Genomic DNA, 18336 nt, shown 5'->3' on the forward strand with positions numbered 1-18336 from the left:
GTCTTCGAAATGGTGAGAGCGGTGGCTGTCTTCTTAGACAACAGCCATTGACCCTGCGTTGACCTATCCGCATTCATGAATTACATTGGTTGCAGATTGTCAGGAATACTATTACTTTTGATACAGTGAATTAACTCGTCTTTTACATTTTAGACGTTATGTACTTCCAGACATTCTAGAAACAACAGGTTTCCAAATAATTAATCTTGTTAAACGAAGAAAAAAAAGCTATTTATGAAACGGATTTAATAAGTTTGGCTCTTCCAGACAAAAGGGAGGAGCCAGTCTTCAATGCATGCTGAGTTGATTGCCACATAACTATTAATGACGTCATCTGTGCACCACGAAATCCGGAAGGTCCTAATATCGCAAACAGCAAAATAATGGAGCGGTGAACGGATGCTACGTAAACAAATTGCTTGTTTTTTTGGTGAAAATTTACGTTAGATTATTTTGTAATAATATTGGTTAACAATGAGTTACATTACCCTATTTTTAAATCTGAAGCAAAGCGTTTAATTGATAATTTAATTAGCTTGGATTATAGTAAATTAAGTTTGGAATTAGGACGACATTTTTCTTGAAAAACAGTATTCCAGAAACTGATATTAGCACTTAAGGAACACCGAACACTCCATCTACGCGAAATATTCATAAAGGTTTGCCCTATTATTTAAAAAGTAGATTTATGGAATACTTTGATATTTTAACACTTTCTTTCTCTTTTAAAAACTTCGGACTTTTCAGCACACTGTGCAAAGACAATTACTTTCGGTTTCATACTTTAAGTACGCTGGTATTAAGTGAGTAGGGCAGACACACATGGAAATCACTTGGCATGCTTATACTATTAGTAACATTGAAATACCTACATTAATATAATGCCTGATTAATCAACCAACTCTAATATGCTCCATAATGCATTTTAATCCTCAGTACCTGTAAAGGAAAACGTTTTCCGATATCAAGTATTTAATCTTCTGTCCTAAGATCAAAACCGTACTAAATTGATGGTTAATTATATAACTGCTAAATCAATACATCATTCGCCCCAACAAACACAGACCTATTGTAATCTGTTTGCCACTGCTAACATTCCTGAAAATGTGACCTAGTATATGAGCTCTTCCACTCTTGTCTTCAACAAAACCATACATGCTCATTATGCCCTAAATTAATGTTCTACACTTGCATATCTTAACCTCGTACTTTAACAAGTCTTCAGCAGATGGAATTTTAATTGTTCAACACGTAATTTTCCTGGATGTTACTACTACTTAAAAGCTACATAATCTCCACATTTTACAGGTACTTTCTTACGTGGGTAATGTCTCTTGTGTTCCTGAAGCTACCATCATGCCACAGAAACAAGCTGTTGTTGTAGCAGCATCAGCAGCTAAGGCCATGTTGCTCCGTGTATATTGTCTGTAAATTGAGTGTGTTCTGAGGTCGATTTGCTGTTTGCTGGACGAAAAACCCGTTTCTGGAGGAAGAAACCATGATACTCTCGCCTGAGACCGACTAACTCAGCCACGTTGTGAAAAAGACCTATAAAAATTCCTCCTGTCATTGACGGGACTCGAAACTCAGGTCTTTTCCACCCGGTGTGGGAATAACGGCGATCCTACCAACTGTGCTACCTACGAGGGCCCAGAAACAAGCAAGGCCCAACAAAATGCACAGCCCTCAAAAGTTGGTAACCTACAACAGATCTTTTGACTCATCTCAAAAATTGAAGTATGTCAACTCCACTCCCAATTTTTCATATCTTTTTCCATTCACCGAAGAATCACTAGGAAAAGGACTGTTTCACCCGTTCTTCTAGGCATCACATTACTCTCAAGGCTGTTATCCAAACATGCTCCATCACTTTTCCCCTGTTCTAAGGATCTTATGGCTCTTCAGTATAGATGAACACATTCAGACCTTTAACACTACACTCTTTATGCATTACTATATCCACACTCAGCAACTTAAAAATAATCATTGGATTAGAAATTAAAAAGATGAAATTCAATTTCAGATCGCTTAAATATTTGGAGCATCATGTGATGGATAATCTCCAGGTTAATTCTTAGATAGTACCATGTGATGGGTGATCCTCAGGTTAAATCTCAGACGGCACCTTTCCTGACATCAAATTTCAATAGGTTTAAGATATTTGACAGAAACACATTTGCCTAATGCTTTCCTCAAGTTCTTCAGTTCACATGTTCTAGACTTGGATTTCTACTTTCAGAAATGAACGACAAATCGGGTGAACAGAATAATTGGGATTACATTTCAGAATCCTGTTCTAGTAAAGGCCAAATCTGGCTAATCAGTTAGAATTGGATGACTTAAAGAAGGACTTTGATCTAACCAAATCCGATGCAGAACACCTGACATCTTGTTTAAAAGAGTGCAGTATAGTCCCATCGCGAAACCTGTGTTGATTCACAACGGGAATATACACAAATTCTTTTAATATTAAAGAAGACTACGGAAAAGTGAAGCATGCGTTAGATAAGATCAAGTATGAACACTATATATGGGTTTTCTGTGAGAACTTCAAGAAACAGGATTCCTTCTGGGTTTGCAGGTGCTTTTACTAAGTTCTCTTATTTTCTCCACCTCTGGAATTAATCCGATTCCTGCTTCGGGATGATCACACTAACCATAGAAGATAAAGACATTCAAGTTCATATTTTTAAGGATTTTTTTTTATTAATCTAAGGAGGGTTTCTGCTTTTTAATGTTCGATTTCTGAAAATATTTACTTGTAACGAAGATTAATACTTTAAGCTAAACGTTTTTAATAAATCTGATGTGGTATTATTCCATATTTACTTTTCTTTTTCTGGACAAATCATTAATGCTGAGAAAAAAACTTGGGTGATGTTTGGAATTGGTTTATCCTATTCATAAAGAAACACTATGAAATGCAGATAAACAGAATTGTCCTGAAAATTTTAGTAATACAGCTCCACAGCACATGAAGAAGCCAGTGATTTATGCTATAAATGAAAACATGCAATTAGCATATCCCTGTTCGTCATGGATATCTTAATTCAGAACCTCTTGAACATCTCCTTGAAATACACAAACTCTACTAGCTACTTAGATAAAGAGAGAGGAGGTGGGTTAAATTGGTTCACAAGTGGACAAGTTAAGAGAAGAGATAACGTATTTAGACAGTGGTATTACTGTACATACTATCATTTAAATGTCTAAAATACTACTGCCAGAAAGCTAATGGATATACGTTAATGTTTTCATTAAGTTTTGCCAGTGGATGAGTCTTCTAAGTGGAAGATTCTCTTCAGAATGATTTGAAAGTGTCGCCTTTCATCATCACACAAACAGAACTATCGTGTGGATCACAATAGTGGAATATTTTTATCACACAAGATGCGAGAAAAATGAAACTGTCTATATAAATTATGGAATGGAATTCCTAAAGGAAAATAATAAAATTTCATGCGAATAAATGTAATTCATTGGAATGTTAAATGAGAAAGGAGTTATACAATGTTTGTTAAGTTAGGCCTATCCACTGCGTCAGCCTTTTTATCCTACATTTGTGGGGCACTTAAAACAAGAGCGTAATCACGGCTCGAATTTGGATTTACAAACATTTTCTCTTCCAAACACACAAAAAAAATGAGCCTCATTGAACGTGATAGTTTTAATAAACAGCAACAACCACAAAAAGCAAATTCAACCGTAGTTTAACTCCATGAGGAGGACTCAATTTAGTTATGCCTTGTTAAGAAGACAATTGTGAAGTTAAAAATAATAAATTTCAAATTATGATACGTTAAGTTTTTCTTAAAACTAGATCTTACTTTAAGATTAGTTTCTACTTTCCCTGTTTCAGATCTCGATGATATTTATAAGTAAAATAAGTCTGTTATTTTATTAACAATAACCATAAATGTAATTTTTATTTCATATATTTTAATATTTATTAATTTTTCTTATTTTTTTCTTTACTTTCAGATTTTTATTGAGGGCACCGGTTTGTTGTATTCCTGCCAATGAATCCTACTTAAATCCCAGTTTTTCAATGAAGACAGCTAACCGTAGCAAAGATCCTAATTCTTGGAAAAAAATTAGTGCTCTAGAGTGCCAATCTCTTGAGATTCCCCACATTTTATACAAGGGTGAAATTGCCAAAACATTACTGAAGAATTAATTCAAAATCCTCATTTTGTGAGGTCAACGTATTCAGAAATGAAATGTTAAGTTTGAAAAATGATTTCACTACAATTGTTCTTTTAATCTGTTAATATAACATTTATTTCATTTTCAGAGACAAAGATTGGTAGTGAGTTAAAACAGACATTGCTGAGAAGGAGAAAATAAGTATAGACGATTGCTGTATATTAAAAGTATTCCGATAAGGATTACTTCGCATCCAATTCAGTAGTAGTTTATGCCATTTTCAAATGAACATCATGATTAAAGCGATAAATACCACGATTTTATTCATGTACAAAAATGATAACAATAGCATTAAAACTGAATCAATATTGTTTTTCATGTTTAGAATGATATACATTTATTATCAACATAAACTTCTTATTACGTCCATCACCATTATAGAAGTCTGGTTAATGTTCAAATCATATTCAAATCAAAATAACAATAGTTAGCAACAGAGGACGGTCATAGAGTTAAGATAACTTAACTGTAGTCATTACAAGTAAAAAGTTACTTTTGACTCTTCATGTACAATTTATACAATAGTTATAAGAAGATAGTTATACTTTATAATTAGATAGCTAAATATTTTGATTTTTTTTGAGACTTAACAATGTTTTAATGTTTGAAATGCCACGTTTATTATATTTAAAAATTGTATTTATGAAAACAAACTGATTATTATTGAAACACTAAACGTCAATCCTAGGTGTGTTTTGATTGCCAGAAAAAACAGTTGGATGAGGATTCAGAGGAGTCTTTTAAGTTAGGCTACAGCTAATGAGTCTTTTTCGTCGAAGGTATGCGCTAATAAACGATAGTTTAATCAAAAAGTAAAATATACGCTTCAGTTAAATACCATAGTAGCTAAAACAGACATGAATTTCATTTCTAAAATAACCGATTATAATCTGGAACACTCCAATAAAAAGAAAAATCTTTATTATTCATTTATATTACCTACACGATTAACAAAACTGCTGTATATATTTTCTGAGTTGAACTGCTTTCAAGTTAAGAGTTAAATCTCTAAATTTGTGTTCTCGGAACCAGCTTACACCTCTTAACATGTAACATAGCGACAAAGCTGTAGGCAAGCAAGCGTAGGGGGCTTGGTGACTGTAAACCACTTTAGAAGCAACGTACTTACTGATTATTGGGGAATCACCCATTGCCCTTTTCTAATGATCTCTGACGTCACATGTGCAGTCATGGCTGCTCATTATCATAAAGTTTTCACCTTATCATTGCCAATTGTTTGATCCTTTGACACCATACACGTATAGCAAAAAATGATCCGAAATCAGCAAGCAGCACCACGCCTTTGGATGTTTATATTCGTTTAGAAGTTGAGCTCTTAGTTTGGTGTGTGTTCACGAAACTCCAGCGTCTTCTCCATACAGGATATCCGAGAGGGGAAACAACATGGCGGATAGTGAAGGGCACAATTCATAATACCGCAAAAGTTGATAAAAATCGAGGTAAGAAGAAGTTAGTAATATTTAATAATAGTTGAATTTCTGCTAAGGGAATACAGCTTTTTTACCTTTTTTTGCGTGATATTTTTTTTAACTAGTCTAAGCAATAACCGATCTAAACACTGAGCAAAGCTTTGTGATTATAAATTTCTAAAAAAAAAAAAACATTTCCTCAGCTATTAAACGTGTGCTTAATTTTAAATAAAGATTTAGGTTTATTTACTTTAGAAAGAGTATAGACACAGTCCTATATGAACTCATTTTAAATGCGAGATTACAATTAAGTTAATGCTGCGTATAAAAGGATAGTTAACTTTTAGATGGTGGTTACAAGTGACCACTGTTCATGATATCTTGAAACGGGGTTTCGCACGCTCTGATGCACAGTTTCGTTTTTCGATCTTTATTAATGCCATTGGAATGTTTCAAATTTAATGTTGAAATATCGATGATGAGAAGGTTGGGTAGTTATCAATGTTCGGGGTATGTTACTTTCAAAACACAAATTATTAGAAGGATATGAAAGATGACCCAACCGAAGATCTCCTATTAATACGTAGATAATGAAAAAGGCAAGGATAATTATACAGCCAAGTTCTCCCAATAGTGTGCCTAAATTGCTAGGCTAGTTAACCGAGTTTTATCAGCATATCAGCATTTATAGTCGTAATGCTCCAGAATATGTGTGTACAAGACAATTTGCTGGTTGTGCTAGCCTAAAAACCTAGAAAACTCACTAGGAAAACCGTATTCCTTCTTCCTGAGATCGGATATAAAGAAGTGATTATGGCCTCGTACAAAGGAACGTAATGTCAAGCCACGTTTTGCATATAGGTTTGAAAACGGATTTATTAGAAAAGACACACCTGTAAAAGGTACAGAGAGTATCAGTAATTGGAAAGAGAAAGTTATTCTTATTGAGCGACAGTGTTGAAGGTTCAATGACTGAAACTAAGCATCTTCGTATTTAAGACTTTAAAAGGGATTTAGTAAAATAAACACAAGAGTATCTTGACTCTTTCTTGGCGGCCTACACAAAGAAGACAGATTTAAATTAATAAACGACTGTAGACAAATGTAAAAATTGTTATTTTAAAAATTACACAATCATGTGCAACTGGAGCGTTAATGGAAATTTAAAAGGCAGTAGGATAAATAGATAAATCAGATAACATAAATGAATGAAGGATGCGAGGATTACATTCATTTGGCACGATTTTTTTAATGAGTGATGTTGCATAAAGTACCTTATATTATTTGCCAATATAAATATGGCTTAAATTAAGCGATTTGTGCTACGGGCCCTCTTTCTTATACTTTAATGTCTTTAAAAAGCTAAACCAAACAAACACTTTAATTTCAAAAAAACTTCATACCGATATTACTGTACATATTGCATCTAGTAATTTTTTTTTAAATTTCCTCCATATCAATAGATTCTTATTTCGGATATGCCAATGATTGGGATAATTTGTTCCTTTAAAATAAACAGGCCATGAGTTTCCTTGATTCACAATATCAGCAAATTCTGTTATTTCTTATTATGTAGAATCAAATGCTTCAAAAAGCGATTTTCAATAAATACAATTAATCAAGTATTTTTAGATATTGATGAAAATAAACGTTCATTAATTAAAAATGATAGAATAGTGCTCTAGACAGATTTGCACGATACTGAAGTAGACTTCCAGTCGGTTCTGAAAGCGAAGTACTGTAATTAAAATGAACTGCCAAAGCTTTATTTTGCCTTTGTGTCAATTTAATTATTAAATGAAGATAATATCGGTAATACGCTTTGTAGTTTCCTTTTTATTGTGAAGATAAAATGTATTAGTCGAGTATTTTAAGTACTGCCGTATCTTTAAATAAATTTTGCTTTTTTCTGATCTTGGCAGTTTTACCAAATGTTCCTCTTAGACAACTGCTGATTAAACACTGCCATGAATACTTCACGTTACCTTAGATAGAATTTACTTTGTTTACAAAGTATCAACAAAGATAATGCATGAAAAATACAAATTATGTTTAAAGTAGACCTCATGAGTAATGATACATTGGATTAAAAATCATAAATGAATTCACTGTGCATTGACCAATTGTGTTTTTACCAATAAGTACATTTTGAGAAACTTTTGTAAGATACCTCTCCAAATATAGGGTACTTTGAGTAAATATCCACCAGCTATTGTGTATCAGTGATAGGAAATCTTACCTTCATTCTTCGTGAAGAATGAAGAGGAACAGCGAAAACCTTAAGTGAACGCATCTTTAGTAAATATTGGATAAGATAGTATGATACAGAAAATATTTAAGGCGGTCAATATAAATTTAAAGCAAAAGGTATCTATTTGGTTCCAAAATCGTACTTGGATATGTTTATTCACGATATTAGTCTGGGGCTTTGCATCGATAAGGACAAATCATATCATTCAAAGTCTCAACCAGAATGTAATATACAAAATTGATTGGTTTTGCAAATCATAAATGTTATAGCGTAATATAAATGACAGATAAGAATAAAACAGAAACACAGAAAAGCGAATTTATTTATTAAATTTACAAATCACTTAAGTCATTTCGATACTTGAAAGTAGTATTGAATGATACCAGGAACTATGAAACAATAAATAATGGCGAATTATTTTCAATATTTAATATTTGTAAGACAAACTGGCGTCTCTCTTAATCAAAGTTTTTAAAGAAGATGATTTCAAAGAAAAACTTGAGGAACTAAAACGAAATTGTGTAACTTAAGCGGTCAGAAGTTAGAATATAAAAATTTATTCAATCGTTATATTTTTCGTCGCTTTTGGCATTTACGCAATCACTTTAACAACTGTTAATTATTAAATTTTTTTTCAAAGTATGAATCTCAAATTTACGACGAAAAGAAATTCTTGAAAAATACCGTAATAACTGTTCATATATTTTAAAAAGTTGACAGGGAGGCCTAATTATTTTTATAGATTTTTTATTATTTATCTGATTAGCTCCAATGGTTTCGAAAGAATAAATATTAAAAGATCTATATCGGTGGATTAAAGACAAATTCCTTTTTAAAGAGCCCATTCATATGGATTTGAGATCTTTCTATATAATTTTTTAACATCAAATCTAAAGTTTATTTTGTTTAGTTAAAAAGTTAAAAATGCTTTTGCATCACCACTTCAGTCACATAAATTAAAGCACTTAAAATTCTAATGTTCAATGTAGCTGCATTAATAATGAATACAATTTTATTTATGAACCTTATTTCTAAAATTATACTGATAATATGTAATTCTAAAGGACGAAAGATTGGCACAGACATGGTCTCATTTCTTTAAAACAACTGATTGAAAGTTAAGAAAAATCCATCGTTGATCCAAACTGTTAGAACATAATTTTGTCTATTTACATATCCTTCCTATTTTAAACGATGCCTAAAATTGTTTATGAAGCGTATAAATTTCTATTCCAAGAATAAATCTAGCATTTTATTCATGCCTATAATAGTCTATCGAAGATGATAACCACTACGATTTAAGAGACATTTTATTCCCGGTCTCTGCTTCATTTAGTTCTAACTTCTTACGACTAATTTAGGAGAAAAGTCCTCATAAAAAATACGTTTTCAGAGGAAAAATTCCTCACACGATTCATATAAAACTCTCCGAACTTCATTTTTTGGGATCAATAAGCTATTTTTTATCTTAACATATATAGGATTCCGCATTACCTTTTAAAATGTAGGAGGGTCTTTTCTGTACCTAGTATATATTTAGATCTCCACCTCTGTCTGTGATATTATCCTCCCTCCTGAATCGTGTGTGTGTGTGTGTCGCATTAGGGAGAAAGAGAGAGAGAGAGAGACCAATACCAGATCTCACGCCAGTGGATCTCTTGGGGTTGAAATGATCACTTTACCGATCAAATCTGATCCAAATGGAATTGCACGCGGAAGGCGAAATTTCATTTTCCTTCGACCAGATGCTGCTCGAAATGGGTTATTGATTTCTAGGGGCCTAGATTGACCATCCACTCCTAACATAGGTAGCTGTAGTCTTGCAGTCACCCAACATGAATTATGTCACATGACGGAGAGCTAATGTAAGGTAGACATGTTAGTACTCAGCGTTAGTACCAGAAGGGATCTTTTGCATCTTTTTTTTTTTGTTTCAAATAAGCGAGTTCTTTTCCTGATGTACGCTTTAACATTGAGAGATAACTGTTCGGTCGTCCATAACACTATTTGAAAAATTAAAACGCTTTTATTGTCATTTTAGTGTATGTATGTCTATATAGCTTATATTTGTCTATATTTATTTACATTATTCATATGCTCTGTACTAGTGCGTAGTTTCAAGTTCTGTTCCTATGTTTCAAAATATTTGAACTGATGGTAGTTCGCCTTAAAAGAGTAGTTTTCATTGTAAGAGTTATCATGATAAGTTCAAATTCCTTACTCTTTATTCCCCTATAAATATTTTTTCTTGTTAAAAATATATATCGGGGTGTTTAAAAGTGAAGGGAGTTAATATTGACTGATGACATCTTATAATATCATTAAACACCGTTTTTCACTTCTTTCAGCATATTTATAAGAGTGAAGTTCAAAACATTCAATGTTAAATCAAAGCCATTTCAAATTACAAGTTCTAAGATTAAATAAATGAAATTATATATCCAGTGAGTTCAATTTATGTCCTGTTAATCTTAATGACTATTTATGATCGTAATTAGTTATTAAGCTTATTATCATTCGAGTTATTTTATGTTTCTGGAGACGGACTATTTATATAATGGTGTACTTAGTTTAGAAAATTATACGAAGTGATTTAACAATACATAAATTTCACTGATCATATATATTGAACGTTTAGAACATTTAATAATTTCTCTATTTTCTAAAATTCCATAAACTGTCTACTGTGAAGGACCGAACAGCAAAGTTATTAATCGAACTCCTCGTAGATCAGAGATCAGCAAGTCTTAACAAAATATATGCATTATTTTATTTTTAATTATTTTGAAAACCATTTAAGAATATACCAACGTTTGCTATTCATGGCAACACAGACAGATTCAGAGGATTAAAAAAAAAAATATCACTAAAAATATAGCGATGTCCAAAATAAAAAAAAAGGTCCACAAGGTATCATCTTTGTTTATGCTAATGGTGATTATCTGATTTTTTACCTTATAGCAAACAAAAATAGCCAAAAATAAAATACAGCAAACTCTTTAAAATCCGGCAACTTTGAGTTTATGAGCAGTGTCAGACTGCACTATGAGTATACAGAGAGATTGAAGCCATAACAAGTCTTACTACGAAATAAATATCAATGCCCCAACCGTCTACAAAAAAGATTAAGTGATCTTTGCCCTTAGAGCTTTATGAATAACGATCACATTAACTACAGATTGTTTAATATTATACTTTAACTAATAACTTTCATTATGGTGTATTATATAAATATATACTATTAATCTCTAATAAGTTTCGGCGATAATAAAAATATAGGATTCTATAGGAGAGTCGTGTTCACTTTACATAAAACAAAATTTATGAATTAGTGACATGATACACTAGATAATAATCTAAATAGATATAGATAATATACACGAAACTATCACAATGTTTTAATACATAGAATGCAGCAAATAAACATGAATATTTTAATCACCTTTTCTCATTATGCAATGAATTTAATTATTTTTAAATAAAAACTAAAGATATGAGCAATACGATTTACGTTTTCATTACTGATAATTTTCTATTTCTGTTAAAGCATTTCAAATTATTTTAGCTTAGTTCACATAAAAATTAAACACCGTAATGAACCACAGATATTTAAATATTTATGTATTGTATATGAACTTTTACCAACCTCATTTGCTGCTATGGATCTCTTCTAGTAATAATCGAACGAATAATAAGAAAACTTATTTCAGTACACCGAAACCCTGGATTCTAATAACTTCTGCAACCATCTCGTTAGTGGATGCATTATTCAAACAGGAAGCGAAATCCAATGGAGATAAGCATACCCGTAGACATTAGAAGTTCCGATGGCATTAAAAGTTCAGGTGATTTAAAGAAAGCCGCCATCATGATTAACCAGACTGATACAAAGTAAAACATTCCTAAATAAGCTGGGTAGTCTACAGCTAGGATGCATACAATATTTTCGTGTAAATTAGCGATACATATAAGAACATTTTTCAGTTATTTTTATCCATTTATTGTTAACATGGCTAAAGAATACTTATATAAATAATGAAAAACCACACACGTAAAAAAGGATTGATTGAAAGTTGAAAATTAGCAAAATAGTTCAATGAAATTATCATTCAAGTCATTTTTTAAAACTATCTATACTGCTGAAACCTCCAATTACCTCACACGTAAACTAAAACGGTTTAACAATTTTTTTAGAATGATTTTAACGAAATTAATATTTGTTCATTTTCATATGAAGATGAATTTAAAGAAATTGAAGTGTTTTGACTCTGCTCTTAGTTTATAAGCGATCTATAAGTTAAGACTATAGACACTGGCCGAAATGGCAGTGTTTTATGAACATTTTAACCATTTTTTTACTTTTTTAATTTTTTATTTCCATTGTATGTTTTTAATGAGTCTTAGTCGTGCGTAATTTTGTCCTTACGATATTTCCCTTAATTATAAAATAAGAAAAATGGCTGTAAGAAATTGTTTTCAAAGTCGTGGTGGAACCGAAGTTAATAAAAAAAAATAAAAAGTCGCGAGCTGACTGAATAATTTTAAACACTTAGTATTATTTAATATCTTGAGCTCTACCTTTTCAAAATTAAGGATTTATGAATATTAAATAAGTTAAACATTGAGGTTTCCTCCCTCTCCTTGTCTATCAAAGATCACAACACTTAAGCCAACTGCTGTCCCCGCCCATGGTAATAAAAGAGTCTTTTACTAGGAACCACTCAACACTGCCACCGTCTTTAATTTCTCATACAACCATTAGCTCACATATTAGGCTCCTGTTGACCTAAGTACTCCTAACATAAAGAAATATCCTAATAATATACTCGCAGTAAAAGAATGTTATAAGGAAGTTAACGCCTCACCTGTTTCTTATTATTGGGAATTACTGCACCCAAAAGAACAGTTACAGGTAAGTGTCCTATAAATAATTAAAAAGCAATCCCCTGTTATCCTTGAAAACAAGAAAATAGAGTTAGAAACGTAACATAAGCAATGTCACGAGAGTCTTACAAAAATTATCTTTAGAGAAACACTTTTTATACAAAACATATGTTGCTGGTTTTTTTCCATGAGGTGACGACACTGTATGGAAGTGATCTCTGTTCTGATATCACTTCCATACAGTGTCATCTACAAAAAAAAGAAGTTATCGCTGGTGAATGACAGATATCAATAAACTGTACTTGGTATATGGAAGTTCAGAAAAGTTAATTGGATGGGGACGCATGGAAGTTGAATAATATAAGCAAACGAAAGTGTGTGGTTACTTTAAAATTGCTTATTTATATGTAATTTTAGTTTGAGACTCATCTAATATACGGCCATGTAAATTATTGTTTTAAATCATTTAAATATTAGTAGTGATTATATATATATATAATATATTCCATTATTCTGTTTACATTAAAAAATCAGAAAAGACTGTTTATAAATATGAGCAGGCTGTTAAGCCCAATTTTATTAAAAAAAGCCCTGAAGTTTAGCTACTGTGTCAGTGATGAAACTAAACATAACCCTAATTTCAATGTTTATGAAAGGCCTAATCGCTTTTCCAACTTTTAAAATATTTATATTTTCATTAAAGCAATTGTACGATCTTTTTGGAACATGTTTATTCTTGTTCTAAACAGACTAATCTGGATAAAATTTATTTAGGCTTTAATTATACAATTAAAGAAGTTTGCAGAGCATTATTTAGCCATTCAGATAAAACTAGGCTTAACCCCAAAATGGTTATTAGGTTTAGAATGTACCCTCTTAATTTCCTTTTTTTTTTTTTTAAATAAAAAATAAACTGTCATGTTATTAAATCAAAGAAAAATAATAAGATTTAGAACTTCAGTTGTTTGTCAATTTTATTTAACTACTAGTTATATATTCTCAATATAGTTTATACACCTTTAATTTAATGTGTTAAGTTGAATATCGCGATTGTAGTGATGCATTTGAATTGTTGAAATTTTGATCAAGCAAAAGTTCAAGCTAATCGGAAGTTCAAGCTATTTTGATTTACGATTTTGATTAAGATATTGTAGGTTAAGCTATGTAAACAAAATATAATAATAAAAATGCAATTTTTAGAGTAAATAGAATGTTTTCATCATTTAGAATGCATAAGAAGCATCTATGAAAAATGCGCTGAAAAATATGAATAAAATCCTTCAGTTTAAAATGAAAGCATGAGTCAGAATGCGGTAGCAGCATGGAATATGTTACACGAAATTAAATTAACGGTAAAATTAATTATACAAAGCACTTAGTTTAACATGTTCTGAAGCGAGAAGAGTGTACTTGATTTTATGACAACTTTAGCTTCTGAATTTAAAAAAGAATGTCTCATCGCTTTATTAAAGTAGAAAGAACGTTTTTTTTTTTTTTTAAGTAGTTTTATGTATTCTTGACAGAGCCGTACAATGGCATAGTGCGACCCAGGTGCGTAGTTGGTTACTAGACCCCTGAATTTTATTATTAAAACTTTAAACAAAAAGCCGATTTCTGAAAAAAAAAAAAAAAGATTCTACTAATTTATGTGTTCTGTTTTTAAATTGAAGTTCCAGTTAATTCACAAGCTGGTCCAATCGAAGACGCGCATGATCCAGTTATGAACCAGCCCCCTAAACTGTACCATTTTTACATTTTAATTATCTTCAATCATTCTATTAATATTAGAAATAAGTAGAGTTAACATTTTATGGACATTGGTGTGAAAAAAAGTCTTGAATTTATGTGGTAAATTCAAGATTTTTTTTCCACTTTTATTTAGATCATTATTTTACAAGTTGTAAAACTATCTGTTATAAAAGTATATAAATGTATCAAAGCAATGCAATTTATCGAAAAAGGAAGTGTCTCTACACCTTAACGCTCTCTAAATATCCACTAACTGTTTATGTATTCGGTTGTGTCAATCAGATGGCCACCAGCAAGTAATTTATACAGACAGACTTATTTCTTTCGTCTGCTCACGTGCACACACAAACACACCAAGAAAAAATGTATTCTGGTAACTTCTGAAACTCCCAAGCACACACACACACACATTTTTCTTTTTCTTTTTTTCGTTTTTGAATATCACACACAAAATGGGTTTGCAATCATAAAGAACTCTATTTTAACCGAGCGAATGAAAAAAAAAGGAACCAACGCCAAAAGCGAAGGAGTCTCCATTTAGAAAATACGTCACGTTTAGCGAGGAAGGTTTCCATCAGACTTAGGCAATAGTTCCCGCCGAGATTCCAAGGTACGATCGACATTGTTTGGTCCACTAGAGAGAACAGCCTTGGCAGGTTAGAGATAAGGTCTGTGTGATGGATAGTGCTCACTTAGACACACACAGAGAGACACTATTTCTCAGCGGTAGGAATGGATGTATTTCGATGGCAAATTGATCGACAGACGGATACCGACAGTACGTCAAGACAAAGCGAATCTCTGAACTTTTGTGGTATTCTGCATCACTAACTTGGAAACATTACCATCAGTCAGAACAAGAGGGGCCGGATGTGACAGTAGCATTAATGAGTTGGTAGAGCAACACTTTTGTTTTTGAGCATTGGACTGTGATCATAATGAAATGCCGACAACCCTCAAGTTACTTTGATTGCTTCGGTTTAGTGAGTTGTCTTCTGTTGATTTTTATCGCCAATAAAGAGTATTGGCGATAAAAATCAGCAGAAGACGACTTAATTATTCAATTCGTTTATCAAAAAAATTATCTCCCATTGTTAATCAAAATTATTTGAGTTCAACAATGAGATCTGATTATTCAGTGATTGTTTAAGTTCAACAATGAGATCTGATTATTCAGTGATTGTTTAAAGTTCAACAATGAGATCCGATTATTCAGTGATTGTTTAAGTTCAACAATGAGATCTGATTATTCAATGATTAAGTTCAACAATGAGATCTATTGCTGAGCGCTGTTCAAAATTTTATGTTACTTCTTAATAGTTCCTGATGACAATAATAATGCTCCAAGTTTTGCAATTACGCATATTTCTGAGAGTTTGGACAAGTCAAATGATGAAAATTTTATTCCGTACATAGGAAAATAAAATTGTGAAATCTTTAGTCTGCTAATCGAAAGTATGTGCTATAGCTTATTTATGTGTCGAACTGTCATCGCTTAGAAAAATATTAATTTCCACTTCATTCAAATGAGTCGCAAGCATTTTGTACGTATTTTTATGGTTTGGCAACAGAGGTGGACAAAATTATTTCCATAAGAGATGTTACCTAAACATTAATAATTTTATATTTTATGCAGATACGCACAATTATACTTAGGTATAAATATAGGTTAATGACAGTTAAGGTGAATTATCAAAAGTTGAGAATCATTTATTATGCAAATATGAACACTTAATTGTAATATTAGTTTGTAAAGCACTACACTTTGGTTAGTAATTAAACCTTATACTTATACTTAAAAGAAAATAAACAGTTTTGTGCCGATAAAAGTTAATGCATTTAAGTTTCGAGGATTAAAAAATTCTTTTTGTGAAACTGACTGTTCTGACATCATTCTGGTGATGGGAATTTTTAATTTAATCCTTGAAACGTATCATTCTGATGATGACAATTTTTTTTAATCCTTGAAACGTACGTTCGTTAAGTTTTATTTGCAGCTCACTATAATAATAATAATTTTGGGCAGAGAACTGGTTTCTTTAGGCTCTAAACACAAATCCTCTATAATTTTGATGATCAATAAGATACGGATTATTGTAAACTTCCATTAATATTATTTTTATTATAATTTAAGAAGGTGAGAAACTGTCTACGCTTTACGAGGCAGATAAAATCTTTTTTACTACTACTTTGTCTTATCTTTAAGCTTAAATAGATGCCACCGTTTCCTCTAACTATAACCATCGCCAATCCCCGGTTACCTTAGCACTAAAAGTACAATTGGAAGGTGGGGGTGGTCCTCTTCTCACTGGTGATAAAATACTGCCCCCATTAAAATGATACAACGGAAGTTTCAGTTAAGTGGCTTGTGATGAGCTAGTGACAAGGGCTTTAAAAACAACTCCCCCTTCTTCCAAACTACTTTCACGTAACAGCTGAGATTCGGAAGGTATTGGGGAAGGGATGAAAAGGGGAAAGAATAGTTTTTACGATCAGAAATCTCGTGCAGAAAACTTTGACGTAGAAACGACCTTCTCTCTCTCTCTTTCTCTCCGTTGCTTTCACTATTACAGCCATTCAGGTCAAAGCGACCCTTGTGAGAGTTTACGATCTGGGGGGTGCATTAAGAGCGTTATTTAAAAATGGAGGGCACGCGGAGCAAACGCCTGCTTAGAGGGAGCGTGCTAGAAAGAGAGATAGAAAATGAGAACGCCAAGGGCCTACAGAAGAGTAAGAAAAAGGGGACTCGGTTCAAAACAGTTCGTCTGCCAATATAGAAAAGACTGTTATGTAAGGAAGGACATCAAATAAACGACTTACACCAACCTGCTATGGCCATCCACGGATAGAAGGCATTCGCTGGAGCTTGTGCCATGGCGGGTGAGTTTTGACAGCATGTCGTCCAAGCGTCGGAAACACGGGGTGTTGTCGGATTGTCAGTAGGAAAGGAACGCATAGGATCGCTGCTGATGGTCGTCGGTCGAACGCCGGTCAGAGAGCCCGACGGCCAGTTGGCCATTTCTTTTACTGCCTGATTGAAACCATTCTGTTCTTTGGTGGCCAAACACTCCGGTTTAAAAATAGTGGAGGCGTCACTGACCGCCGAGTAGATCTTGCACGCGGATGCTGCGGCCGCCGCTGTGGAACTGCCGCCGTCTGCGTAGCCGGAGTCGTGTGCAGACCTGGCCGCGCTAGGCTGTGGGTACGGCGGCACGAGAAGACCTTGCGGAAAACGATACGGTTGATCGGCAGTTCCTTGGCTATTGTAAAAGCCGCTCTGATCAAAGTAGGAGTTCATGATTTGCAGCAACCACCCTTGAGTCTTTCCACATCGGCTTTTGAATTTGTATTTTTTACTCAACTCAACGTGTTGGATTAAATTTGGCCATGGCCGCTACGGCACCTCTCTCTGCAGGGTGTTCCCGGAAAGCGTGGATGGGCCAATCAGGATGCTCCTACAAAGACGGAGAACTCTCCTCTCTTCGTTGTATCCTACCGCCATTGAAACACGCGGTCTCGTGTTTGCTTTTCCAGCACGCTTTTTTTTGCGTAGTAAGTTTTGGCGATGCCTAAATACACTCGGACGACGATTTCGATGCGTTATGATTTCGCCGTCGAGAAGAGTACCCCAATTCACGTGCAACACGTCACTTATAATTGTCGCTGTGTATGTGGCAAGAGGCCTGAACTTTTTTTCTTCTTCTCTCTCCTCTTCCTGCTGAAATGCTATGTTGTTCATACAGGGCCGGCCACTCTCAGTTCTAGCAATGCGTCATACTGTCAAGTTTGGCTCACTGATACACAACATTGCTGGAG

At 33.1% G+C, this 18336-nt stretch overlaps 1 protein-coding gene across 1 annotated transcript in view; it reads right to left on the bottom strand.

Moving 5' to 3' along the window:
- The window catches only part of LOC150075098 (homeotic protein ultrabithorax-like), a 38400-nt gene extending 20790 nt beyond the window's left edge, over positions 1 to 17610 (bottom strand). The window contains exon 1 of the mRNA XM_090388688.1: positions 17341 to 17610. Within this exon, the coding sequence (XP_090244814.1) occupies positions 17341 to 17539 (199 nt within the window). The 5' untranslated portion in view covers positions 17540 to 17610. The remainder of the gene's footprint in view (positions 1 to 17340) is intronic.
- Between the last annotated feature and the right edge of the window lie 726 nt (positions 17611 to 18336).

This window comes from Mastigoproctus giganteus, chromosome 14, assembly GCF_048544385.1.
Source record: "Mastigoproctus giganteus isolate SK-2022 chromosome 14, ASM4854438v1, whole genome shotgun sequence".
Taxonomy (NCBI): Eukaryota; Metazoa; Arthropoda; class Arachnida; order Uropygi; family Thelyphonidae; genus Mastigoproctus; species Mastigoproctus giganteus.